The 27746-nt window shown below is 45.9% G+C and overlaps 2 protein-coding genes across 8 annotated transcripts; one reads left to right on the top strand and one right to left on the bottom strand.

Annotated features, from left to right (window-relative positions):
• Nucleotides 1-623: 623 nt before the first annotated feature.
• LOC133276167 (scaffold attachment factor B1-like) lies at nt 624-15951 on the bottom strand. Of its 6 annotated transcripts, none has more exons than XM_061466738.1 (21): nt 15893-15951; nt 14159-14246; nt 12466-12530; nt 12099-12377; nt 10923-10985; nt 10135-10162; nt 8682-9180; nt 8197-8246; nt 7501-7601; nt 6881-7030; nt 6688-6788; nt 6092-6237; nt 5857-5945; nt 5194-5330; nt 4315-4608; nt 3670-3807; nt 2912-2951; nt 2301-2413; nt 1521-1627; nt 1213-1279; nt 624-1004 (listed from the first exon to the last, which is right to left on the bottom strand). In XM_061466738.1, exons 1-21 carry the CDS (start codon nt 15905-15907, stop codon nt 878-880), a joined length of 2697 nt encoding a protein of 898 aa, XP_061322722.1. In that variant the 5' UTR covers nt 15908-15951; the 3' UTR covers nt 624-877. The 6 variants fall into 6 exon arrangements, 5 of the variants coding, with proteins under 5 accessions (XP_061322722.1, XP_061322724.1, XP_061322720.1 ...); XM_061466740.1 differs by lacking the exon at nt 15893-15951 and adding an exon at nt 15016-15462; XM_061466736.1 differs by lacking the exons at nt 1213-1279; nt 15893-15951 and adding an exon at nt 15016-15319.
• LOC133276169 (scaffold attachment factor B1-like) lies at nt 15383-27502 on the top strand. 2 transcript variants are annotated; one of them, XM_061466742.1, is made up of 21 exons: nt 15383-15702; nt 16736-16823; nt 17030-17094; nt 17177-17383; nt 17781-17843; nt 19051-19078; nt 19983-20481; nt 20912-20961; nt 22491-22591; nt 23184-23333; nt 23429-23505; nt 23624-23763; nt 24112-24203; nt 24574-24680; nt 24803-25096; nt 25344-25481; nt 25918-25960; nt 26351-26472; nt 26584-26696; nt 26806-26857; nt 27138-27502. In XM_061466742.1, exons 1-21 carry the CDS (start codon nt 15514-15516, stop codon nt 27265-27267), a joined length of 2748 nt encoding a protein of 915 aa, XP_061322726.1. In that variant the 5' UTR covers nt 15383-15513; the 3' UTR covers nt 27268-27502. The 2 variants fall into 2 exon arrangements, with proteins under 2 accessions (XP_061322726.1, XP_061322725.1); XM_061466741.1 differs by lacking the exons at nt 15383-15702; nt 16736-16823; nt 17030-17094; nt 17781-17843 and having other exon boundaries at nt 17145-17383.
• Nucleotides 27503-27746: the final 244 nt, after the last annotated feature.

Below are 27746 nucleotides of genomic sequence, written 5' to 3'. Positions count from 1 at the left end.
GTTCCTTAGTGTGCCTCAGCATCCCTATGGGGTTCCACAGCCCCTTATGGGGTTCCTTAGTGTGCCTCAGCATCCCTATGGGGTGCCACAGCCCCTTACGGCGTTCCTTAGTGTGCCTCAGCATCCCTATGGGGTGCCACAGCCCCTTATGGGGTTCCTTAGTGTCCCTCAGCATGCCTATGGGGTGCCACAGCCCCTTATGGGGCTCATTCACGTCCCTCAGCATCCCTATGGGGTGCCACAGCCCCTTATGGGGGTCCCTAGTGTCCCTCAGCATCCCTATGGGGTTCCACAGTCCCTTAAAGGGTTCTTTCGTGTTCCTCAGCATCCCTATGGGGTCCCTTTGGATCGCCCAGCGCGTTTTCGACCGTGACCCCGCACGACCTCGAGCCCCGCCCACGACGCCACTGACCACCCCCCTCATCAGCGCGATGCTCTCTGGGTAATGTAGTCCCCTCCGCCTCTACCACCCCTACGGGCTCCCCATACCCAAAGCCCCTCTCCAGGTTCCCTGCAACCCCTTCAGGCACTGGAGCTGCCCTACAAGCCCCCTAACCACGAACTCATCTCCTTCCTCCGCTGCCCTACAAGCCCCCTAACCAAGAACTCCAGAACCAAGAGAGGAGCAGCCAAAACCGAGTTTATTGTTACTGCAAACTGGAATGTTTCAACTACCAGAAACGTGAGGGGATGTTTGACCAAGAAGACGTTTATTACAAAAAGAAAGAGTAAAACCAAACTGACGCAAAGTTACCATTTGGCTACGAGGCAACAGCAGCCTCCTGGTGTCCTGGCAAAGTCAAGGGGCATAAAAGTCACCACTCATTGTCATTAAAGAAAAATAGAGATTGAGCTCTGTAGGGGCAGATGGGGGCTCTCAGTAGCGGCGGGTGAAGCGTGGCTCCGGGGGCCGGGGCAGCCGCTCCTGTCCCACAAACACTCCCTGGATCCCGGTGCTGGGCAGGACTTGGCTCTGGTTCCCAACCTGGGCGAAGCCTCCGCGCCTGCAACCAAGAGCAACCCCCCTGAGATGAGCCCAGGAAGGGGCAGGGGGCTCAGAGCAACGAGGTGGCTTTGGGTGAGTTTTCTACTTGCCAATCCATAGTTAAGGAGAAGGCGAAAAGTGTTTGTCATGATTGAGACAGGGGTGTCTTCTGTTAGACAGGGCAACTATTATCACGACATGAGAAGCACTCTGACAAAGCTCCTTACCCTGACAGCCCTCCTCGATTCACCACATGGCCTGGTCCTGACTGACCAGGCATGCTTCTATCACCACCTAATTGAAAATGAAATAAAAAGGAAGGAAAAAGAAAAAAAAAAAAAAAGGAAAAAAAGACAAAAAAAAAAAAAGAAGAAAAAAAAAGACTTTTTGTGTTTTCCTAAGAAAAAAAACACCTGCTTCCCAGAATTTCATTTGCTTTCTTGGCAATGCTGCTAAAGCTCCAGAGGAATTGGAACTGCTGCTGGAAGTCGAGCAGCAGGAAGAGGGGAAACCACACTGGAAGCAGCAAGTGTACCTTGCTCACGATCCCGTCCCATCACTCCTCCAGCCACACTGCCCTGCCATGAACGATCTCGGTGCCCCTCTAACCTTGGGCCATCATCTCCCCAGCCACGGCCAGCTCTTCAAAACATAAAAGAACATCTTCTAGTGGGTCCCTTCTTCGTTGAGCAGCATGGGGGAAGCCAAACCCTGCACCCATCCGGAGCTACTCCATGGTTAACCAAGACCCAACAGTTGTAGTAACAACTGGGCAAAGAAAAGCTGCTGGACAGCATCCTCCACACCACAAAGCACCTCTTTGCTCCACAGAGACAGCGTTAGCAGCACAATGGACTGATGTACTTAAACATGGAACAACTCATTGACTGGCTGGTGGATTTAGGCCAGTCCTGGTGGGCTGGTTGAGGGGGTAACTGGACATGATGCCTCTGGACTGTGCCCAGCTCGACTGGCTGGTTTAAAGAGAAATGACCAGATGGGGCTCAGCTCTCCACCCCCAACACTGGAGATTATGACTCCAGTTTCCTTAAACCCTGAGCCCTAAGCCCAGCTGAGGCTGTGGGAGGTGGAACTGGAGCATCCAGGATGGGGCTGAATCTCAGCTGCAGAAGAGAAAGTTATTCATGAGAGAACCAGTCAGGAGCTGAGCTAAACTGGGCAGCGCCTCTCTCCTCACTCCAACGCTCTCCTGACACGTGGAAACGTGCTTCTATCTGGAGACAGGATTCACTCGTGTCACCCTTCAAAGGTTCATGCCAAGAGCTTCAATGTGAGGAACCAAGGAATCACTAACCGGGTTGGGGGGGGGATCCCTCTCCCTTCATTCATCCTCCGGTCGGAGCCATAGCCACCCCAGCTATCCCGGGAATGTCGCTCAGGCCCTCCGTGCCGCTCCTCCGGGTAGTGCTGGAAGGCAAATGGCAGCGTTACGTTCAGCATTGATACAGGTTTTCTTTCAAGTGAGCAAAAAACCAGCTCCAGTTTGGATTCTGTAAGCTGACAGAAAGACCAGGAGCTGTCTCTGGGTTTACTGGTCCCATGGATCGCTCTAGGTGTTTGCTTCACTCCCTTCTCAGTGATGGGAGGTTTTTAGCTGGGGAGGGTGGTTGCTGGTTTCTAGGGTGGCTTTGAGGCTTCATTCTAACTGCAGCTCTTTCATGTTCACATAGAATATCTGCCTCCTTCCTACCTCTTTTCAGAAATGAAAGGTTTTGCACGCCACTGGGGAACTGTTTTCACACAGTCACCTCCCTCGTGCAATTAGGACACCCGTTATTTCAGAGACACACATCAGAGAAGGGACCCCTCTGATGGGTGAAGTAGGAAGTGTGTGCACTGTGTTCTTTCCAGTCTGGGATTGGCTTGTGTGGCTTTTAAGTGCAGGGGGTACTGGCTATCACCCACCTGCCCGTCACGATCCGGTATTCCTCTTGAACCGTCTCTTCTAGAACAGAAAGAAAAGTTTTGGTTGAATCCACACAGTGATCCTAATGCCAATGTCTGTATGAAATAGGGCAGGAAAGTTTATCTTCATTAGGCTGTAAAGCTGAATGCCCATGTGTTTAGTGGCAAGATACTCAAAGGAGTTCGTGTTCCACAGCACACAAAGAGCTCAAAGTGGCACTTATTACTGTAATAAGGGCATGTGAAGCGTCACCAAGGCATGGGCAGGCCCTTGATGCTACCAAGGGAGAAGACTGAGTGACCCTTCCACTATGAGAAATGAGTTTCAAGCAGAAGCAAAGCAAGACAGAAGTCTCAATAAGCACAATGCAGAACTGTGGAACTAAACATCTGCACTAGCTGGGCTCCAAACATGAAAGCAGGAAAGGTTTTACAGCAAAAGGAAATGGCTCAAGCTCAGGCTAATGAACAGGGACTTGTAAACCAGGTTTCCATCCATCTCCAGAGCAGTTCTGGGATCTCTCTTGGCATGATGGCAGACTACATTAGGACTTGGCTTATAATCTTTATGCAGCCTCTTTCCAGCATGTCCAAACCCAATGGAAACACAGGACTGCAAGCAAGGATGAAATTAAACACAAGAAATGACCCCAAGTTGTTTCTTTCGCTCTTCTCTTTTGGCACCCTTCCACAAAAAGACACTCATTTTCATGAAGATATAGGGGGAAAAAAAAAAACCCAAACATCTCCTTGCCAACCTGTCCAAACAATGATCCTGGTACCGGCCACGATCCCTGTGGTCGAAGTCATGGAAGCGATCCTGGCGGCTGAATTCAGAATGGTACCGATCGTCCAGCGCCATTCGCTTCGCCTCGGGCCAGTACGGGTCATCCCGCCTGCAAAGGAGGTCACCATCAGTAGTGATTCCAAACCCACCTTCCTCCCCGATCACTTGAGAGCAAGCTTCATCCCATGCAATTGTCCAAACCACTGTTTTAGACTTAAAACTAGGAACTCCTGGGTGCTTCAGTTGCATTGCACTTCAGAGGAGGTGAGATGCACTGACACTAAAGCTTGACCTCAGCATGTGCTGATGCAAGAAGAGAATGAATATCTCATCAAGCAATCCCGCTTCAAAACCAACAAGCAGTTTTTGCCCTTGGTCACTCCTCTTTGGGATGTAAGAGTTTTAAACCTGCTGCAATAAAATGGTGCTCACAGAGAGAAAAGGATGAACATTTGGTCTCCCACCCAGCTCAATATCCAAGTGTTCAAAGCAACATGGAAACAGTCTTTCAGTTGTAAGCTCCCACAACTGCTTCAGCAAGAGCACTCCCAATTCACAAGGGCTTTACAACGCTCTATAACTGGAGACTTTGGGATCCCATCATGGTTATCATTACCTGCCATCAGGATCATAAGGCCTCCGCATGGCAGATCTCCGCTCCTGCTCATAGCGGAGCTGTTCCTGCTGACGCCGCAGCTCTTCACGCTCCCGCTGGATCCGCTCCTGCTCTCGCCTCCTCTCCTGCTCTATGTGCATTCTTTCCCTCTCCAACCTCTCCCTCTCCAGGCGCTCTCTGTCAAGCCGTTGCCTCTGGAATTCCAGCCGCTCCCGCTCCCTCTGCAGCCGCTGCCTCTCATCCCGCTCGTGAATAGCTTGAAGCCGCTGCTCCCGATCCCGCCGCTCTCGCTCTCTGAGGGAAAGAGAGACACTTTGGTGTCAGTCCAGGAGCTTCAGTCTCAGCTTTCTGGCTTCTTTGTTATAGTGGGGTTTCTTGTTTCTGTTCTTCCCACTACCTGCTCAAATGGGAATGAGCTCATCTAAATCACAGCTATTTGGTTTAGGGGGGGAGGGAAGAAAGATCCAGATGAAAAGCAAGGATAAGCTTTCTGCGTGAGTAAGAGAGTTATCTCCATCAGCTCTGAGAAAGCTTTCACAGAGCAAAACATGTCCTAAGACAGAAGCTTGACAAACAGAAAAAGCATTTACAAGCTTCCATGGAAAGAAGTCAAACACAGAAATGCACATGGAGTGGACCTGGAAGCACCTACAAAGGTTACTGCTCCACAAGAGCCTCTTGAAAAGCACAGGCTTGGAAAAGAGAGATTTTAGTGGTAAAAACCTTCATCATTTGGCCTTATTCATGCTCGATCAAGAGATTAGCACCAAATCCATGTGAGATCCTAATGCTGGGGGGCCGCTGGCCTGTTCCAAACACAGAGGAGGGAAGGAAACCCAAATGCTGTCCAAAGGCGAGGGGGAACGTGAGAGAACTCACCGGCGCCTTTCCGTCTCCCGGATCTCCCGCTCCCGCTGTCGCTGCCGCTCCCGCTCTCGCTGCTCTTTGATTTTATCAAAGGATAAAATATCTTGTTTTTCCTTGCTCTCGGATTTGCGGTCCTGGCTCTTTGTACTCTGAGTTCAAGCAAAACAACACAGGAGCTCAACACGGTGTGTTTTTCGGCTGATATCCCAAGGTAAAAGGCCTACCTTGTGCCAACCTGAGCAAAACAGACAGCCCACCTTCTCCGAGACATTGGCATTCCATGGGAAAGCCACGCAGGGAAAAGCACCCTGCCTTTGGCTACAAGTTTAATGGGTTTCTGTATATATAAATACTTCGGGCACGTGATGTGACTTGTGTCGGTGGCAAGTGATACGTGACTTTAAAGGTCACCAGTCGCCACGCTCCGCGCTTGGGGAAACACATCATCTTAACACCATTTTCACAGTGCAATTCCGTGTCTGTGACTAGGACAGCACTGACAAAAGCTATGAAGAAGGTGAAGCACCAGCATTTACCTCTGCAGCATCTTGAACACCCTAATGCTTTCTAAAAGTGAGAAAAGAACTGTTCCCAAGAGGCAAAACCCCCTTAAACTACACGCATAAAAAGCTGTTTGTCACTTATTTTGACACAAAGGCTTTCTTCTGTCCTTACCCTCTCCTTTGATGTGGAAGTCTTCACACTAATAACTGGTTCTCCCTTTGATTTATCCATCACCACTGTCCTCTCGGTTCCTCGACTCGCTAGAAAACAAAACCCACCCAAGAATAAATAATGTGCAAGCCATTCAATAATCCTTGTCAGATTTCAAACCACTGGGATACTAAAGCAGTAAAAAGTGATTTTACTGAGGTTTTATTGAGGTTTGTTGAAAGGCAGCTGGAATTACCTGACTTGCTTGCCCTGGATCTATCAGAGGATCCAGCCTTTTGGTCGTCTTTCTCTTTTCCTTCTTTTTCATCTTTTCCATCTTTTTCTGCTTTCTTAGCATCATCTTTTTTGTCAGGCTTCTCCTCCTTCTTAACACCAACAGACCTAAAGGTAAACTTTGCTTTAGTAGAGATAACCTAACAAGAAGTGCTATACACCCATTCTGACCAAGCCGACCATGTAAACCTCCTCACCCTCCAAAAAAACCCTCAACACAAGTACTCTCCAAAACCCCACTCCCAACCCTTCCATCTGCTGTGCTGAAGCCAACATGTACTTCAGGGTTTATCTAGGAACAGGCTAACTGGGTATCTCCTGATACAACTGACAAGATCTGATACTAACCCCTGAAAAGCTCCAGATTTCTGAACAGAGAACAAATTAAGATGCACTTGCTGCTGTACACCACCAATTTCATCTTTCTCAGTATTACTCCTACACTTCAGATGCCGTGTGAAGCAACACACCGAGATTTATTACTGTTCACTTTGCTCACACGGCTGCAGTTCAAGTGAGTGGTCTTTAAACACCAAAAAATACCCAAAACCACTTTACTTCTCAGACTTGGGCTCTGAAGAATGGTGCCTGTCTTTTTCCTTCCTTGTTTCCCCCTCCTTTTTGTCTGAAGGCTTCTTCCCAGCTGGTTCGTTCTTTGCCTGCAATTTGAAGCAGAAATATTTGTATTGTAAGACCTGCAACTTGCTCAGGTTTATTTCCATTGCGGTGTCATGAAATAGCCACTACTTACCTTTTCCACAGAAATCATTTTGCCATGCAGCTCTGTCCTGTGGAGATGATTAATGCACTTGGTGGCTTCCTCAGATGTTGACATGGTGACAAAGCCATAGCAGCGGGAGCCGGGGCTGCGAGCGTTGGTCACCACTTTGGCACCAACCACCTTTGGGGAAAAAAAACAGATCATTTTGTGGCTGCAGATCTGTTGCCAGATAAAACCTAATCATCATTTCATAGAATCATGCGATGCTTTGGGTTGCAAAGGGCCTTAAAAGCTCATCCAGTTCCAGCCCCTGCTATAGGAACTGTTCAGTTTCATTCCCTCGAAATGGAACAGGTTAAACCAGAATCAAACTGGAACCCAAGAGATATAATTAGGCTTCAGCACACTTGATGACAATCCACCGGTCTCTCCTGTCAAGAGACACCCCATTTTCACAGGTCTCTGCACAGAGGTTCTCCAAAATGTGACTTTCAGGCAACCTCCCTCATGAAGCTACTTGCAGTTTCAAAAGAACACAAGAAATGTCAGTTTACCCTACTCAGTTATCATAAGGAAAAATAAGTGCTAAATTTAAGGTCATCCTTTGAAATAGCTGCAAGGGTTTGTTAATGTACACATCTGCCCCGTACCTTTCCATACTTGCTGAACAGATTCTTCAAGTCTGTAGCTCTAGTAGAGGAGGAAAGGCCACTAACCCACAGATTTCTGCCAGAACCACTGCCCCCACGGCCTAAGGTACAAACAAACCAAACAGGAAAGACCATGAAGCACAAGAACACAAATGGTAATGACCTTAAAAAAAAACAAACCCACCACTATTTTTTTCCTTCATAGAAACATAGGGTGGTTTGGGTTGCAAAGGACCTTAAGATCATCCAGTTCCAACCTCCTGCCACAGGTAGGGATGCATCACCTTAGACAATGTTGCCCAAGGCTCTGTCCAATCTGGCCTTGAACACTGCCAGGGATGGAGCATTTACCACCTCTCTAGGCAACCTGTGCCAGGGCCTCACCACCCTCACAGTAAAGAACAACTTCCTTACGTCTAACCTGAACTGAACTTTCCCTGTTTCAGCTTGAACCCATTACCTCTTGTCCTATTGTACAGGCCCTGATGAAAAGTCCCTCTCTGGTGTTTGCAAGTATCTTCAAATGCCAGTTTATTTCCACGTCTCCCAGTCAATCTTAACATCAATGCATGCATTGCGTCCCGCAAAAATGAACTTCTGAACTCCAAACTTGGTTAGATTTGACCCCACAACATTTTTTCCCCTCAAGTAATTTGTGTATTTAAGAAAACAAAGCAAAATCCATCCAAAACCTACCTTTCTCATCCTTTGAGATCATCTTTGGATCTCTGTCCTCCTCACCGGGGCTAAAGACAAAACACCACGTTATTCAAATACCCATATGCAAAAAGATCATTAATTCTAGACTGTGCACTAAAAGTTGGATACCTACCAGTAAATTAGTTCTGAAATAAACACTATCTGTGCAAATTTATGGAAGATTGACAGGAAATATGGGATTCATATCCTCAACCGGACAATTCTGGTTTGCAGTTGACAAAAATAAAAGAGTAATTTAAGAAAACAACCTCTGAAGGTTGAGGAAGGAAAAGAAATCAAACCCTCTTTGTGTTTAAAAACCAACAACATACAAAATCTGCCCATGGAGAAATAAAACAGACTCTTTAGGAATAGGCTACAATTTCATCAGTCTCGGTGGCCAATTGAAGGAAACAGCTTTATGCGCGTCACGTACCCAGCCATGACAAAAAGATCTGGTCTAGAACGGAGAAAAAACAAACCTCTTTTTCTGATCACCGCCCTCACTGGCTGAGGACTCTTTAGTAGCAGGGGGTTCCTCTGAATTAGCTTTGTCTTCTGCTTTCTTGGCATCTTCTTTGCTATCTTTGGCTTCGGGACCTGCGCCTTTGCCCGCTGGTTCCCCACTAGAGGCTTCCAGGCCTGGGGAGCGTTTGCTACTCTGATCGCTCACGCTCTCTACTACTAAAGAGTCAGAGTCCGGCTTCGCTTCCTCTATTGTCTGTTCACTTGTCTCCCCTTTCGCTACAACTAAACGCTTTGCTTCCTTCCTTGCCATAGCTTGGGCCGCTTTGCTGTCCAAATCTAAAGCATCTTCCTCCACCTGAGCGCCACCAAGAGCGTCCTCTTCCTCTGCCAGCCTCTTGCCTGGCACCACGTTACTGGCTTCCTGTGCATGCGCCCGCTCCGCTTCGGAAGTTTCTTCGTTAAGTAGCTCAGATTTACAAGTTTCCCCCAAAATGTCGAGTATTTTCTCATTTTCTACGGATTTAACAGGAATAGAATGGCACAAGATTTAATCACCAGGGAAATACAGCAATCACAAACGTGGAACTGGCATGGCTGCCACACTAACACCAAGAGAACTTCTAAGCTACACAGAGATTGGAAAACCCTAGTGTACACAGTGTTACAAGCTACCCTACCTGCTCTCTCACACGCTACCCAATCAGCCCTACAGTGTTAACAGGGAAGAAAAATGCCCCCAACAGATTTAACAACAACCTTCTGGCTCATCCTTGATATTCTTCATGCAATTGTTCAGCTCTGTTTCTTCTCTAGTTAGCTTCCAGAGTCCCAGATGTTTAACTGAACGTACCATGGCACTGAGAGTTCAATTTCCAAATTTCTGTGAAATTCTCTTAGCAGACAGTCCAACATGAGAACTGGGCATCTTCTGATGGTGCATGAGTGTGTTTGCAGTCCAGAAAGCAACTCAGATCCGTAGGAAATTCCTGTGACGACAGTGTGCTCCTTCTTCTGAAGTCCAGTCACTCATTTAGTTGCAGTTCTGTACCAAAGCTTTGCATTACCTATGCTCCTGTCTTGATATTCACAGCACTACAGCACAGTGTGATATCACAAGATCTGTTTGCAGAACCTTTACATCTTTAAGGCTCATTCCTTAACTTCACTCTAGGCACCAGCTCTCTGGAACCTCTGAATCATGTTAAAGACATGTTTTCCCAAGGTGGTTATTCACAGATCTGGTGATATGACTGGGTTTCCAATCTCCATGACCCTGCATGTCCTGGACTGTCCACCATAACAACGTACACTACAGTAATGCATTAAAATAACCAGGGACACAAAAAAAGAATTCAATGAAGAATGAAACTGTTGCAATGCCCCCAGGACTTTTTTTTTTTTTTGGCTTTAAAACAAAACAGAAAACACCAAAAAACTACCAAAAAAACCCACCCCCAAAAACAGTACCTGGCTCCAAAGGTAACACTTCAAGTTCCTGCAGTGAAAAAGGGTAAGAAATGGAGAAGTATCACTACTCTGTAAGAAGGCAACATGTCATTCCTAATAACAACTCCCAACCTCCTCAGTAGAGGAGAATTTAGGGGAAGAGTAACTATAATTCAGCCTGCTTCCACTTGGAAAACACTGAATTTTAAGAGATTTTCTCCCAAGAAGGTTTAACATTACTTTTTTAACATCTTCAAGTTTTACAAGATGCGTAAGAACTTTGATATTTCTCCAAATATTGAACACATGGCGCATGTTCCCATGGGTAAGAGATCAACAACTGTTAGCAGCAGAGCAAAGCTCATCTTTGTGTTGCCCTTCTCTAGAGTCTATAGTAAGAAGTCTGTGCTCTGGAAACAGCATCCCTACAAACACTAGCTCCACCTGGAGCTACAATTCCTTAACCTACCAGGAGCGAGCTGGAAACCAAGCCAGTGTTTCAGGAATAGACTGGTTTCAGCTTTCATGGGATACGTATGCTTGCGATGGAAGTTAAACAGAATGTTAAGGTACTGAGTTGGTTTATACAATACGTAAAAAGAATCCAATCTACTTCCCAATCTCAGTATGGAATATACATCACATAGATATGAGCTGACAGATGCGTACCCACTGTGTACTATCTGCACATACACTGTTTCTGCACACAGATTTAGTGACATTTTTAATAGATATAACACTACATTTACTATATAAGGCATATATTAAGCCTTTTTTCGTTTGTAAAGAAAAACTGGGTTGCCATTTACCTTTATTACGATTAAATCAGCTGAAGCAGCATCTAAACTGGTTCCAACATCTTCAACCTCCACCTATGAAACAGAAGATATTTTGTTATCCATTCAAAAAATGGTACTGTGAATGAAACCTGAAAGAACAGCTTTTATTTTCACTGACAAGTGATATCAAGCAAACATACTGTGTCCAAAACAACCAGGAAGGGTAAAAACTGACCCTCAGGCCTCTTCCCAATCCCCAGTGACTGAATAAGCTTTCTCATTACCTCCCACATGATGGGCAGCTCATCAAAATCTTTTAAGGATGGGGACTCCAATCGCAAACTTTCTCTTGTCTTTATCTCTTATTTACAGCAACAACGTAAAGCCAAAAAGTCTACGGGACTTGCTAACTGTTTAGTGATAAAAGATGGCAGGAGCTGACCTGGACTTGGTAGCTCAGTCACTGAATGGAAATGCTTTGTGGGTATTTCTAGTTGCTTGTCTGGGGTAGGAGGTGCTTAGGGATAGGATTAAGCTTATTTCTGCAACTTTCAGATCTCGGGAGGGAACCACCTTCCCCAAATTAGGATGTTGTAGTCCATCCCAATGACACAACGTACATGCACAAGCAAGAGCCACACTTCCCAATGAGATGTAGCAGAAATAACCTCCTTCAAATGCTTTGAGATACATTTCAGAAGATAACCACTTGACTTGGGAGGTGGGAAATTATCTTCTAGCCCAGATGGACAATGTCGTATAAGCAGTGCAACAGGCAGATGAACACAGAAAGTCAACATAAAACTACTTTCAAGAAGTAACTGTGAGACCCTCTTTTAAGAGAAAGATCATCTGGAATATAGTTCCCAGAATGTTGCTGCTCAGCTGAGATGAAGCTGCAGCATCTGCAGGCCTCACATGTCCTCCTAAGTGAAGCTATGAAGAGGGGAATGTAAACAGAAGGTGGAGCAGAGTTTAAAGCATGATTCAAATGAATGCTGTCTGGACTGCCAGTCATTTCTAGACCCATGTCTACAACCAACTGAAAATCTATTTCCACAGATATGTAAAAGCAAAAGCAAAGCCCATGATACCTGGCAGAACCCCAAATTGTTGCAAATACTCTTTAGCTACTGGTCTGCTACTTAAAAAATAAAAAATAAAGGAAAAAAAGAATCTGATTCCACACACAGAACAGATGCATACCATCACTACTGATATTTCTCTTGATTCTTCTTTAATGTCTGAAAATTGTGGGGATGCCTCCAAGTTACCTAGAGCATATTCTGTAGGCTGATCTGCAAGTTCTTTCACTTCTGCATCAGCATTTTCTTTACTATCAGACAGTGAGTCAAGAATATTATCAGCACTGTAATCCTCTCCGCAATCTACCGCATTGCCATTATCTATTTCAGCTTCATCTAACACACTAATATCCATCATGTCAATATCCTGCAAGTTATCCAAACTTGCTTCAATATCCTCCTGTGGAAAGAAAAAAAGTATATATAATAGTCATGGTAACTTGTGGGCAACACTATCACTACTTCCCATCAAACCCAGCCTCACATACCTGTCCATCTCCCGAGTCCTCTTCCAGACCATTATCTTCTACTCCCTCGTCATCAGGTCTACGTCCTAACAACATTACGGCCATTAGAATGAAAAGCAGGTCACAGTACGTTCCCCCTTCAAGCTTCATTTTGCCATCAGATTCACATGCCATTCAGTTTAGTTATCTGCTTTTTCCTGATTTGCCACAACTGAGTGTCCATCCCAGCTCAGTGACTGACAGACAGCTACAATCCAAGGTCTGTCACGAGTTCAAGCACCACTGTGCTTCCCAGCTGAGGCTATTGCAGTAATTATTAGCTCAACCTTTTCTTTTTTTACAGACATTTACCAGAAAGAAGAGAAAGGCAACCAAACAACCCCCCCCCTTGTGTAACCCCCCCCCCGCCTTGTGTGTTTTTGCAGTGTTCCCTTCACCAGCTGCACATCTAATGTCAGCTCTGCTGTTATTGCCAACAGGACGCTGGCTTCAGCGCTCAACAAGAACTCTTGTGTCACCTTTTAGGAATGTGATTTTTCATCACCAAACTACAAGCACATTACAATAAAAAAGGGAAAGGGGTTCTAGAGCTGAGAGGAGCATCTTGTCTATCTCCATCCCGACACCAAACATCCCAGGACAATCTGTCAGAGGCTTGAAAATGAACGTGGCTACGAAAGACCTCTCTGATTTTACCCACACATGACTGTTCTCATCCCAATTAAGATTTCACCTTTGAGATGGCAAGCAAATGAAAGAACATGCCAATGATGAGAATCTGGGTCAAACAAATTAGTCAGCAAAACACTGGAGCTTCAGCTCGCAGATTTACACGTTAAAGAAGTAAAAAATGACGATTAAAACCCTTCAGCACAACTGCTCCTTCTGCTCAGCCCCAACACAAAACTTTCAACGCTCTTTCATTACAAAATAAGCTCAAACTATGCTCATTTTAGAAAAATGACTTTAAAATAAGGATTATGGTAAGACTATGTCTCCCCATGAGAAAAAAATCTGCACAAAGAAAGCCTTAAAACAGATCCAATTTCTGAAATTGGTTAAAAACTGGCCTTCTAGGGAGAAAAAAGAGGCTATTTGCTATGAAGAATAAGCAGAACACACCATAGAGGTTCTTCTGAATTTGCTGGAAACTCTGCATTTCTACCTCAAAAAAAAACCTTTATAAAGGTGGTCATGTAAAAAAAAATAAAGGTTCATTTATTTTAAGAGGACTGACACTGCTTCAACTATTATTTATGAATTCCTGCTATAAATTTTAGAGAACCTTGAGAACAAACCAACAGATCCTTCAAGTGGCACAATTCCTGCCTTATTAAATCACACGAAGCTCTGTCAATAAAGGACCAGATTAACCCCATACCATTCAGCCCCAAAAACCTGAGCACAAATGGGGAGGAAGAGTATCAGTAACGTATTAAAGGAACAGTAGATTGAACTGTGCTTAGTAAGCAGCTTTTACCCAGTACTGGCTCAGGCAAGTAATCACAGAACGGTCTGGGTCGGAAGGGACCTTAAATGCAATGTTAGGTATAGCTTTGAGATTGCAAAGCAGCCAGCATCAGTTCGAAAATTAATACAAAAGGAAAAGCAGACTTCAGGAAAAAAAGACCAGCAAGGCTCCATTCCACGAGTAAAAGTCCCAGGAAAACTCAAGGGGAGATGGGGTGGAAGATCCCCTCTAACTGCCCTGTACCTTTGCTGCTTCTTTTTGGAGTTTTCTTCATGACATTTTCTGAAACCACTGGAATTTCATCAGGATTCCCCCCTTCCTCCTCAATAGCCTATTAAGTGGAAAAGATAAAAACAGATATCAAGACAGACATACAAATCCCATTCGTGCATTATCGCAAGCTGAAAAGCAGGACACCCAAGGCAGAAACCCACCAAACCAACAACCTAGTGCTCTGAGTTAGGCAAGGAGCAACAACCCAAAGCCCACCAGAGCAAAGCAACGAGCACGCAGGAAAGCGCGAAGGTGTTGGTGGAAGGTTTCTGGAGAGAAGCATGACCTCGAGGCAGAAAAAGTCCATCCCAACCCGCGGTGTTGCGACAGCGTGAGAAGCCCGGCCCTAGGAGCCACAAGCACCAGGTCAACGGAGGTGACCTGCATGCCGCTAGTGCCAAACGCTCTTAAGGGGACAAGGGACGAGGTGGAAAGCCAGGAAAGAAAAAGCACGGAGCAGGAAGCCTAGCAGACAGCGAACAGGATCTTAAATCCATGCTCAGTGCATAGCACGAGGATACGACACCCAGCAGACACGCTGTGCTGTGTGGGTCCAGGAAGGAGGTGGGGGGCTCGCTGCGTGGATAGGAACGACAGACACCCACAGGGAACCAACCCCACAAGCTCCCCCCATAGACAGCGCACCGCTACCCCCTGACACCCGCCGTTCTCGGGGGCCCGGCACACCGAAGCCCCGCTCGTCACGGACCGGTGGGGCCTCCATTAACCCTCCCCGGCCCCGCCGCCCCCCTCAGCCCACTTTCCATGGGTGTTTGCCACCATTTTCCTCAGGGCACCGGGCGGGCCCCCACAGCCCCCCCGCTCACCCTCCGGAGCCGCTCCATGAGGACGCTCTTGTTGCCGCCGCTGTCCAAACTACGCCGCTTGAGCTCGGCGCGCAGGTCGATGACCCGCAGCTCGCTCAGCCGCCGGCGGGTTTCAGGCTCCGAACCGGGGAGCCCAGCCGCACACAGAGAGGCGGGTTCTCCCGGCCCAGCCGCTGCCTGGCTGTCCGCCATGGGGCCGCTAGCTCGGCTCGCACCGGCCGCGAACACAACGGAGGAGCCGCCGCGGCGGCACAAAATGGCGGCGAGCGCAACAGGCGCTGAGGTAAAAGGCGGGGGCGCAGGGAGGAGCCGCGGCGCGCATGCGCTAGAGCTGTCAATCACCGCTCCGGCCAGGCCCCGCCCCTCCGCGCCTGCGCACTGCGTCCCCGCTCCCCCGCCGCGCCTCGGCCTGTCCACCATCTTGCGCCGCGATCTAAAGGTGAGGTGCTCGGTTGTGCCGCGTTCGGCCTCTCGGTGGAAACATCGAAGGGCGCCTTAATGGCGGAGAGTCAGTCAGCGGCCGGGCTAGGGGACTTCACATCCCTTGGTGCGGCCGCGGCTCTGGGCTCAGAACCCGAAACGCGGCGGCTGAGCGAGCTGCGGGTCATCGACCTCCGCGCCGAACTCAAGCGCCGTAACTTGGACAGCGGCGGCAACAAGAGCGTCCTCATGGAGCGGCTGAGAAAGGTGAAGCGCGATCACGGCGGGGGAAGGGGGCGGCGGAGGAGGAGGAGGAGGGGGGAAAAGGAGGTGTCATCCGGGTCCTTTGTCCCCGGCCTGAGGGACTGGGCGCATGCGCGCGCCGGGGCCTGAGGGAGCGCGAGACGCTGTCGTCCCCCCCCCCGCCCGCCGGTCCCCATGGTTCCTGTGTCCAAACCTCGCTTAAATCCATCTTTGCCGCCGTTCCGGAATGTAATTTCGCATGTTTCCTTAGTCCAGACCAGCGGGAGTCGATCCTGATCCGTTTATGGGTTCTTACAGTCCCGCAGGTTGAGAAGGAAACAGTGTGTGGGGTGCGCCCAAGTTCCTGCGGCGGTCCCTCCCCTTTTTATACGCTTTTAAGCTTATCTAATGAATAAGAAGCGTTGTTGACAGAGGAAGGGAACTTTGCTCTTCAGCCGGAACTTTCTGTGCGGTTGTGTGGTCAGCACTTTACTATGGAGTGTTTCCAAGGGCTGCTTGGCGGGATGATGTGGGATAGGGTGACACTCTAAGGTTTCTGAGTGAAAATCCCCCCAAAATGGGGTTTAACCTGAGTAGGCAGGTGAGTACCACATGGGTGGGGATAGGGAGGGAGAACTGGAAGGGTAAAAGTTAAAGAAAACTCGTGGATTGTGGTAAAGAGAGATTAATAATGTTAAAAAGGGAAAGATAAACTCAGGAGGAAAAGAAACCCACCCAAGAAAAGTGATATTAAAGGAAACAATCGCTGGCTGTCAATGTGAGCAGTGCTAAGTCTCCAGGTCATAGCAGCCCTATCAGTTCTATTGCTGTGCATGAGATCCTACGGTCTGGAATATCCCTGTGGTCAGACAGAGCCACTGTCCTGGCTGTGTGCCCTCCCAGCTTGTCACACCCCCCCAGCCTGCTCGCTGGCAGGGCAAGAGGAAAAGCAGGAAAGGTCTTGACACTGTGAGTGCTAATGACAACCCCCCTGTGTGATCAGCACTGTTCTCAGCAGAGGTCCGTGCACTGGATGTCATGCTGCTGTCTCCCACAGGCTATCGAGGAGGAAGGGGGAGATCCTGATGAAATTCCTGTGGCCTCCGAACTGAGCAACAAGAGAATGCCAAAAAGAGCTAGTAAAGGTATGACAAATACAGTCCCCTTTGCTTCCATATAGCTACAACTCAGAGCCCCATGGTGATTCCTTCTGTTTCAGTACTGGATTTGTAAATCAGGGTTTTAATCATTACTGGTTGAAACAAGTTCAGCGTTAAATATGTAATTCAGCAAAGAGTAGACGTGTTATGACATTTAGTGCTGTATTTCACTTCAGTGATGCTATTTTTAGGAAGAAAACCAGAAGAAGAAGGTGTTGAAGACAATGGACTAGAAGAAAACTCTAGAGATGGGCAGGCAAGTGAAATCATGTTACTAAGACATCATTTGACATTTGTCATTTGCAGTAAATACACATCCACCTTTTTTCTTTCTGTAGGATGATATCGAAGCCAGTCTGGATACCTTGCAAGACATTGACATGATGGATATCAGTGTGTTAGATGAAGCTGAAATAGATAACAGCAGTGCTGTGGACTGTGGAGAAGACTATAGTCCAGATAATATCCTTGATTCTCTGTCTGATAATAAAGACAATGTCGAAGCAGATATGAAAGAACTTCCAGATCAGCTAACGGAAAATGAGGTGAGGAGAGATCTTTGTAACGTTTCAGAAGGGATTTAATAAGTTTATGGGCATATGAGTGAGTTATTTCAGTGTAGTACAACATGGGACAATGGAAAAACACGTTCTGTGCAGTAACCACAGCAACGTGAAATAAATTTCCTCGCTAAATGAGAGTAACTTTGATATAGACAATGTCAAAATGAAAAGGAAAGGTAACTGGGGAAAGATATTAATCATTAAGAATACTTACATTGCTCCTCATTCTTGGGTCACAATCTGAAGGAGCAATTGGAATCAGTCAAATACTGGTAGGTATTTCCTCTGTGATTGCTGGGGAGAATTGCATGCAGTATTTCAGCAGAAGTGAATGGTACTTTTTGTAAGAAGTGCTGTAATTCCTCTTTTACTTTTTTAGGAAGATTATGATGAAATTGAAAACAATTTAGATGCCTCTTCTTCTGATTTAATAGAAATGAAGGTAAATGAAATACATAGCTGTGTTTCAGATTGTTCTTGCCAGTATTCACTCTAAGAAAACATGACCATAACATGAAATGGGAGCAGAATCCAAGACATAGTGGGCTTGCTCAGGATTGAAACAAGGGGGCACAAATCACAAAATGGAATATAGAAACCTTTAGAATTAGGTTTAAGTAATGTTACGTTTGATGGCTTTGTAACAGTAGCAATGGAAAATTACTGAGGTGCATGATACATAGAGAAAAAAAAATAGAGTACAGCTAGAGAACATAGAATTCTCACAAGATAAATTGTTATAGTTGACATAGTTTAAGAAAAACAGTCTAGAAGAACAGGACACGGGGATAAGGAGTATCTGGGAACCACAGGTGTCCAGGATGGGCTACAGCTAAACTAACTGATAAGTAGGAGGATAGGAGGATTGTTATGTCTCTGGTGCTAATGAACCAATTAAACTGGTATGAGCATCTACTGCGCCTGCTTCAAAGGCTGCCAGAAGCGATGAAGATCCTTGGAAGAAGTAAACGACCCTCAGAGCCCAGCACCACAATTCTGTATGCATGCGGGGAACTTTCCGGAAAATTATGTAATCCATACGTAGCCTCATGAATATGTATGTATGCCCAGTGGCTATAAAAGGATGGCTTGTGGCAACTGGGGTGACACACGTTAGGAGGAGCTATCCCCCGTGTCTCCCGGCGCTGCAGTAAAGAATACCTGCTTGTCAGCTTGAAAACTTTGGTGGCAAGTTTGTTCCTGGAGTTTTCTCCGAATCAGGATGCGGTCTGTCAGATGAGAACCCCCTGGGTCTTGTCCCCAGTTTCAGTCAGCTAGCAAGACCTCTCCCACTTTGTGGCAAGTAAAAATGATCTTGTGCTATTGATTTCTTTCTGCTGCTGATTATATCAAGTAGCAGCTGGGTTTGGGTTTTGCTCTGCAGTTGATGTTGTGCATGAAAGCACTTTGTCTCTTTAACGTTCCAAGTTAGATTGGAGAATGCTGTTGTGGCTGATGTTTTCATTAGGCTTTAATGTGCCAGAAAAACTACCGAAGTTCCAGTGGATGGTGACAAGTGCTAAATGTAGGAGGTGAATTTGTGTAGTTTTCAGTCTTGGGATGGGGTGGGAGGGTGTAATCAGTCTGTGATCTGTGTTACCAAATACATTTCCTAAAATCCTCATTCTGTGTTTTCTTTTCCCACACAGAAAATGGAGAAGCTACACTTGGAGCCAGGTACTGTTAAAGAAAAACATATTCCTGTCTTTTCAACTAATACTTTTTAAACCATTAACGATTAAAACCCCAGGCAAAAAAAAACATAAGTTGCATTATTTTTATGATGGACAATCCAGATCATGCAGGGTCATAGAGATTGGAAACCCAATCATATCCCCAGATCTGTGAAGTAATGCTTGTCATCTTTGAAATATTCCCAGTGAAATGAAATGGTTTAAAAACCTGTTAAGCTACATAAATGGATTTAGAGAAGTTAATCACAGTTTAAAAGCTAAAGATTCTACTTGTAAACAGATCTTGTGATATTGCACACACCTAAAACTCTTACTAAGTAAAGAGGCAGTGAAAGCAGTAAAAAGATATTGTAGGGCATTAAAATGTAAAGTTTAGTTACTGGATACAGAAGAAAGAAGAGAGTTTCTTCATGGAAATTTCATACAGATACTTTTCACTTTCTGGACTGCAAACACACTCATGCACCATCAGAAGATGCCCAGTTCTCATGTTGGACTGTCTGCTAAGAGAATTTCACAGAAATTTAAAAATTGAACCCTCAGTGTCTTGATACGTTCAGTTAAACATCTGGGACTCTGGAAGCTAACTAGAGAAGAAACAGAGCTGAACAATTGCATGAAGAATATCAAGGATGAGCCAGAAGGTTGTTGTTAAATCTGTTGGGGGCATTTTTCTTCCCTGTTAACACTGTAGGGCTGATTGGGTAGCGTGTGAGAGAGCAGGTAGGGTAGCTTGTAACACTGTGTACACTAGGGTTTTCCAATCTCTGTGTAGCTTAGAAGTTCTCTTGGTGTTAGTGTGGCAGCCATGCCAGTTCCACGTTTGTGATTGCTGTATTTCCCTGGTGATTAAATCTTGTGCCATTCTATTCCTGTTAAATCCGTAGAAAATGAGAAAATACTCGACATTTTGGGGGAAACTTGTAAATCTGAGCTACTTAACGAAGAAACTTCCGAAGCGGAGCGGGCGCATGCACAGGAAGCCAGTAACGTGGTGCCAGGCAAGAGGCTGGCAGAGGAAGAGGACGCTCTTGGTGGCGCTCAGGTGGAGGAAGATGCTTTAGATTTGGACAGCAAAGCGGCCCAAGCTATGGCAAGGAAGGAAGCAAAGCGTTTAGTTGTAGCGAAAGGGGAGACAAGTGAACAGACAATAGAGGAAGCGAAGCCGGACTCTGACTCTTTAGTAGTAGAGAGCGTGAGCGATCAGAGTAGCAAACGCTCCCCAGGCCTGGAAGCCTCTAGTGGGGAACCAGCGGGCAAAGGCGCAGGTCCCGAAGCCAAAGATAGCAAAGAAGATGCCAAGAAAGCAGAAGACAAAGCTAATTCAGAGGAACCCCCTGCTACTAAAGAGTCCTCAGCCAGTGAGGGCGGTGATCAGAAAAAGAGGTTTGTTTTTTCTCCGTTCTAGACCAGATCTTTTTGTCATGGCTGGGTACGTGACGCGCATAAAGCTGTTTCCTTCAATTGGCCACCGAGACTGATGAAATTGTAGCCTATTCCTAAAGAGTCTGTTTTATTTCTCCATGGGCAGATTTTGTATGTTGTTGGTTTTTAAACACAAAGAGGGTTTGATTTCTTTTCCTTCCTCAACCTTCAGAGGTTGTTTTCTTAAATTACTCTTATTTGTAAATGTCTCTATAAGTCTGTTTAAGAATCTGACTTCATTATTTCCTGTCAGATTTCTTAAATCAAGTATACAAAGGTGTGTTTTCATTTGCAACATATTTTCTGGTAGGTATTTAACTTTAGCATTTTTCAGAAGTTCTAGTGAAACTCTTTTCTTTCGGACTGAAATAACGTGGTGTTTTGTCTTTAGCCCCGGTGAGGAGGACAGAGATGCAAAGATAATACCAAAGGATGAGAAAGGTAGGTTTCTTTTAAGAAAACAGAACTTCAGTGCTTGCTTGGAGAATCTGGCTTTGTATTGGATGGGCTACTTCAGTGGAAAAGCACGTTGCAGTTGTTAAATACCATAAAAGAGTAACCTCTTTCTGTTCGTTTTTAAACAATTTATGCAAAAAGAACCCCAGTTTTCCTTTTATACATTTTCTAAGGCCATCTGTCACAGCCTTGTGTGTCTTGATCTTCCAAGGTAGCTTGTAACAAGTGGCAGGTATGTCCTGCATGGCACTGAAGATTCTTGCCTGCAGTGGTTAGTGAGTCAGGTGCCTTCCTCAGTTATGTTTGCTTTACAGCTGGAATTCTTCAGAACTTCTGTTTTGCTGAAGTCATCTGGAATCTTGTCTTCATGTATTTAAATACCACAGAAACTTCAAGCTTAATACTGTCTTCAGGTTAGATTGATGCTATTAAATCTTTGTCCACACAGATCCAGTTCATGGTGCAAATATGCCTCATATCCAAGATGAAAATGCCTTGATCAGCACTGTCTGCTGCTCCGTCTTTTCATTATACTTCTTCCTTTCATACATCAGGCTGCTGAGTCTCTGCAGCTCATCGCACCCCTCTGTTCCCTCCTACCTTGACCAGGGCAACTGACTGCTAGCATTCCCCTTGCATACTGCAGGCTGGTAGTTCAGCACTGTAGGTGTAGAAGTTTCTACAATTCCTGTCATAGTGAAGAAACTCATTATTAGTTGTTTCTATCCACTGGACAAGAGGAATTTGGTTTTAGTTGAGATTTACGGCACAGGCTGAACTCATTGTCAGCTGCTTCTTCCAAGATCTGGGGTTATACCTGTCTGTGTAAGCTACTTCACAGTCAGCTCCATTGGAGTCTCTTTCCCTCTTGCTGACAGTCTGGAATCTTCTATTCTCTTGTTTCAGAACATTTGAAAGGTTTGTACATGGTGTCTTTTGGCCAAGGATTTTTTGTGGACTGGGAAGACTCTCCTTGAAGTCTGCATTCCAAACAGTCTTCAGGAATTTGGGTGTCTGATAATGTCCTTGCCCCTGTGGACCTTCTTCCAAAGGATCTTTCTGGTTTAGATGCCAGATTTATTTGGTGCTCTTGCACAGTTGGAGGAAGCTGGGTCTTCTCTAACTCCTGTAACTAAAGTCACACACAGACTCCTACCCTAACTGTGGAATCCGTGTGGACAAAAATAGGAGAGGAAACTTCCTTGCTTTATGGTGGATGTCTTCCCATGGTTAGTCTGCATCCCATCAACATTGCTTTGGAGTCAGGGAGCGCAAGAGATAACAACCTGCTGCATGCATCAAAGCTTGTAGTTCCAGCTTCAAGTTTTTGCACTTTCAATGCTTCTTGCCTTCAGGAATGTGAATACTGAGGGGAGAATGTTCTGTGCGTCATTTTATTTGCTCTTTGATATAAAAATACGAAAGACTTGGTGGAACTGCTCCTTTCTAAATCTGAAGGAGTTCTTGGAATAGCAAAGTTTTGGAGGTTTGGGTTGATCTGTTTTCCTCTTCAGGTCGCACTGCCAGTGGTTCTGGTAGAAACTTCTGGGTGAGTGGCCTGGCTTCCACTACCAGGGCTACAGATCTGAAGAATCTGTTTAGCAGATATGGGAAGGTAAGGGTTTCTTTTAATTTGAAACTATCTTAATAACACTTCTTAAGCTCCTGACACTGAAACTACCAGTGAAGGGAATGAAATGGTCAAAAAGACTTTGTGGTTGCAAGGGAAAAATGGCCAAAGTACATGCTGAATGCCCACTCCTTCCTGCTGTCACTTGCTTCCAAGCAGAGAAAATGCACTTTATGGGCCTTGGTTTGTGGGGAGGCTCCTGCAATTGTTTATTAATGATAAAGCAACTAGCAGGTTAAATGTCCCTGTCAGATGGGAGATGGAAGGAGTTAGTTCAATAGAAAATTAATGTCAGAGACATAAATATGGATTTCTGTCAAAACTTTGAAGCCTGTTTAAAGATTCCTGTCAGCACGTTGGAGTAAAAGAAAGCAGTTTGTGCAACAACCTGCTACTGAACATTGAACTACTGACAGTGCTCCCTAATTTAAATGTGACTTTTACAAACAGGCACAGAAATGAAGTGTGGCATAGCTTTGAGTCTGCCTGAAAGCCGTGGGGCTAGTAAAACCTTTGTAATGTTCCTTGTGACAACACTTGTGCCAGGGAGTGTAAATCCCTCTTTTCTTTTGGCAAGGTGGTAGGTGCCAAAGTGGTGACTAACGCTCGCAGCCCCGGTGCTCGCTGCTACGGCTTTGTCACCATGTCAACAGCTGAGGAAGCCACCAAGTGCATCACTCACCTCCACAAAACAGAGTTACATGGGAAGATAATCTCTGTAGAAAAAGTGAGTACTGGTCCTCAAAGATACCCCACTACCACCTCATTGTACGAGTGATCGAGGCCACATTCTCAGCTGATGATGTGCAAAATACATTTCAGGCCAAAAGTGAACCCGCTGGGAAGAAGCTAAGCGATAAAAAAGAGAATGAAACAAAGAAAGAAACAGCCACTGAGAGGTACTGTTCTGGAAATCCTCTGTCCAAAGGTGTTTGCTGCTTTGTTTTGGTATTGCTAGGATTCTCCTTTCAGTTCTGCCTCTGTATTAGTCTAATCTATACCAGTATCTCTCTATAGACCTGGCAGTGTTAAAAAGGATGAGAAATCTGACCAAAAAGATGATCCTAAAAAGACAGAAGACAAAGATGAAAAGGAAAAAAAAGAGAAAGAGGAACTGAAGCCAGGTTCATCAGATCAACCTAAAACTATTAAGTCAGGTAATTCGGCTATTCTGTTTTTCATAGAGTAGAAGATAGGGTGAAAAAAACGAGTAATTAATTGTAGGTGGTTCTTTCCCAAGGACTGCCAATGGTCTGGAATTAGTTCTGGTTCCTAATGGGAAATCCAGAAGGTATAAAGAGGTGGAGGGGAGGGAGTTTGACATTGTGTTGTGCTCAACAGAAGCACTGGAATAGGTGTAGTGGAGAATGGTTTTTGAAGAGAGGGTTAAATGCCTGTCTTGGCATTCTAGAGAGCACAGTGTTTGGCATAGCAATGAGTAGGGTTAGTTATGTAGTTTCATTGTTCTTTTCCATGTCTTTCCCCTCAACCTCTGATGGATTTAGGAAGTAAAGGAACAGAGAGAACAGTAGTAATGGATAAATCCAAAGGAGAACCTGTTATTAGTGTGAAAACATCAACTACATCAAAAGACCGAGTAAGTCATGTTTCTGCATGGGAAAGGTTGACAGTCTCCCTTAGAAACAAGCACTGAATCCTGCCAAGTGACATGGAACCGGCAGTGGTCTTACTGGTTTGTCCAGTTGGAGTTACTAAAATGTGGATTTAGATGCTAATTAGTAAAATACCTTTTGTAGAACTGATACCATTCAGCACTGAACCCCCCCCCAAACACATATGGGCAGTAGCACTGTTATGGTGTGTCTGTAACACTAAAAGAATAGCCTGCTTGAAAAGTGAGGGGACCTGGATCTGGATGAGTGGAAATGGAGCTCATTATTGCTTGGGATAGTTGTCCTTTTGTAAATGTACTCCACTGAGTTTCTCTCCTTCAATATCAAATCCAGAGCATCAAGAGCCAGGATCGCAAATCGGAGAGCAGGGAGAGACAAGGGATTGTGCCATTTGACAAAATCAAAGCCCAGAGGAAGATGAGGGAGGCAGAGCAGCGCCGGTAAGAGCAGGGAAATGCCTCGGGTGCTTCCCTTCCCTGGCTTTTTTCCTTTTCTTCTTCCATTCTAACCTCCTTTCTTGTGGAAGTATCAGATCTGTGACCTTCTGTGTGTGTTCAAACAGCACTCGGGAGCGCCGGGAGAGGCAGCAGCACCTGCAGACTATCCGGGAACGAGAGGAAAGAGAAAGGCTGGAGATCGCTCGGGAGAGGCTGGAAATCGAACGGCAGCGTCTCGAAAGGGAACGGATGGAAAGAGAAAGACTGGAAAGGGAACGAATGCACATAGAGCATGAGAGGAGGAGGGAACAGGATCGCATCCAGAGGGAAAGAGAAGAACTGCGGCGCCAGCACGAGCAGCTGCGCTATGAGCAGGAGCGTCGCTCTGCCATGAGGAGACCGTATGACATCGATGGCAGGTAAAGCCAGCAAGAGAAATGCTGTGAGTGGAAAACGCAGCCAGGTTCTGGCTCATCTGCCCGTGCTATAAAAAGTTCTCCACGTGCTCTCAGCTTCCATCTGTCAGCAGCTTGGTGATGGCATGGACATGAGCATGTTTAATAGCCCCAGTCGGACTATCTGCTCGAACTCCCTTCGGTCGTGGAATGGGAGAAACAGTATCAAAAGTGATTACTTTGGCTAAAGTGAGCATGTTCCTTCTTTCAGGAGAGATGATCCATACTGGCCAGAGGCAAAACGAATGGCAATGAATGACAGGTACCACTCAGACTTCAGCCGCCAGGATCGCTTCCACGACTTCGACCACAGGGATCGTGGCCGGTACCAAGACCATTCAATAGACAGGTAGGTGTCTGCCCTCCACAGTGTTCCCTGGAAGAGAAAAATAGATTTAATGGTACATTTTCCTGTCTTCACTTGTGTGTTTGGGTTGCATTTCAGTTTGTAAGCGTGGCTTAGTGGCTGCAGACTTCTTACATCCCCATGAAGAGCTCTGTCCTGTGTCATGAATTAAGCCTTCTGGCAGGCTGGCTCCAAGTGTTCTGCTTGCAGAGAATCCTAAATAATACTGCAGGCACCTGGCATTTGGGTTTATACCTTGGGTTCTTCAGGAATCCAAAACGTGACATGGTTTCCATAACTTGCAGCTCTTTGTGCCTTTTGTAGATGATGTTGGCACTCCATGGAAGCAGGATCTTTCACCTGTCTTGTTATATAGATGGATTTTTAGAGGCTGCTGGATGTTTACTACCACAGTCTGATTGTGATTGTCTGTTTGTAGGAGGGACGGATCCAGGACAATGATGGGAGATCGGGATGGACAAGTGAGTTGCCTTACAAAGCTATAGAAACCTCTTCACTTCTTACAGCCTGGGTTTCTGTAGTGTGTGTCAGACAGAACAGTAGTTTAGAATTAAGTATCTTCTCGACAACCAGATTGTCTTGTTTTCTTTAATAAGATGAAATTTAGTTCAATGACTAAACTATGGAGGTGGTCACACGGTGACTTGCATGGGGAAGCTGTTAAGATACTCAAAACTTGATGGGAGACTGTTGAGGATGGCCTTCCCTGGCTGATCCTGCTGGGAGTGGGGAGGTTGGACTAGATGGTCTCCATCCTAAATAATTCTGGGATGGAATAATGACAGCTGAGCAACTTGAAACAACTGAAGAGCCTGGTTTGGGCAGCCCTGTCAGTGATCTTTGTCTTTCAGCACTATCCAGATGAGCGCCATGGAGGACCAGACCGCCACTCACGAGATTCCCGGGAAAGCTGGGGTAGTTACGGATCCGACAGAAGGATGAGTGAAAGCAGAGGGATGCCCCCGCAGTCACGGTCAGTGCATTGAACTGAGGATCAGTTGGGATTTTGCTGCTTTCCCTTTAAAAGTCAAACACTGTGTGTGCTCTGGCTCACATGAGAAGGATAAATTCCACTCTCCCACAGGGATGGACGGGACTGGGGAGATCACGGCCGCAAGTTTGAAGGACATCAAGATCGTTCGTGGCAGAGCAGTGTGGATGGAGGGATGATGGGGCGAGATCATGAGCGATGGCAAGGTGAGCTGCAGTTGTGCTGTGTAAAGGAGGAAAGACAGGCACTGCTATCTGTGGGGATGAAGGAAAACTTACTGCTGTGGAGTTAAAGGAAGCATTGGAACTTTTTCAGGTGGAGGTAGAGGCAGACCTGGCCACGTGATCCATCGTGGAGGCATGTCAGGGTAAGGACTTCAGAGAGAACAGAGGGTTTTCCTTTGAAGGGGCATCTCTTCTACTTAAATTGGGTGAGCATCAAGTTACCTGATTTCTTTAAATGTCAAGGACTGATGAAATGCTCCCATGGTTTTAATGTTGCTGAAGAGTGAAAGATCACACCAAGAGCTGTGAGAGAACAGCCATTCTCTCAACCTGGTATCACCAGTTCCACCATTACAATAGCCATTCTATCCCCATCATATCAGGAGTCACCGCTGCAGTTAACGTGTCTGAATCCCTTTCTAGGCGTGGAGGTTTCATGCAAGGTGGCAACCAAAGTCAGATGATGCACGGAGGAGGAATGCAGGGGGAAGGCTTTGCCGGCCAGGAGAGAGCAAACAGACCCAACGACCCTCGTTTCAACCGTCGCTACTGAATGTCTTTAGTTTTTAACTCAAGGTGGCAACTGAAATGAGGCTGTTCCCCAAGGTTACCATTCATTGTAACTGGTGGGCTACTCTTAAGTGTCATTTTTTTTAAGCTGCTACCATCTTATTTCACACAACCCAATGTGAACTCGTTTGTTTTGTAATGTGTTGTTCATATCCCATTTAAAATGTTTGTTAATGAAGCATTCCATTTTCCATAAATAAAAGCCAGTTTACAGGTAATTGTTTTAATAGTCCTGGGAACCTGAATTGAGTCAGTTGTGTATTAAACTACAGGGGTTTCTTTCAAAGATGAAGTACTCAAAACTTAATTACCCTACGTGAGAGAAGCAGTGGTCAAAGTTTGAACCTGGTGCTGCAAAACTGACTTGGAAATGCACAGGACGTTCTCCAGGCACCAAATGCAACTTCCCTGAGTGTAAGAAACCCTTCTGCAGGCTGCAGCCCTGGAGGTAGTTGTCATCCT

Source organism: Pezoporus flaviventris, unplaced genomic scaffold, assembly GCF_033815535.1.
Source record: "Pezoporus flaviventris isolate CSIRO_AGI_PZ_B2104156 unplaced genomic scaffold, CSIRO_AGI_Pfla_v1 ptg000043l, whole genome shotgun sequence".
NCBI classification, from domain to species: Eukaryota; Metazoa; Chordata; class Aves; order Psittaciformes; family Psittacidae; genus Pezoporus; species Pezoporus flaviventris.
The sequence above is the reverse complement of the archived record's forward strand: the minus strand, read 5'-3'. Positions and strand labels throughout refer to the sequence as shown.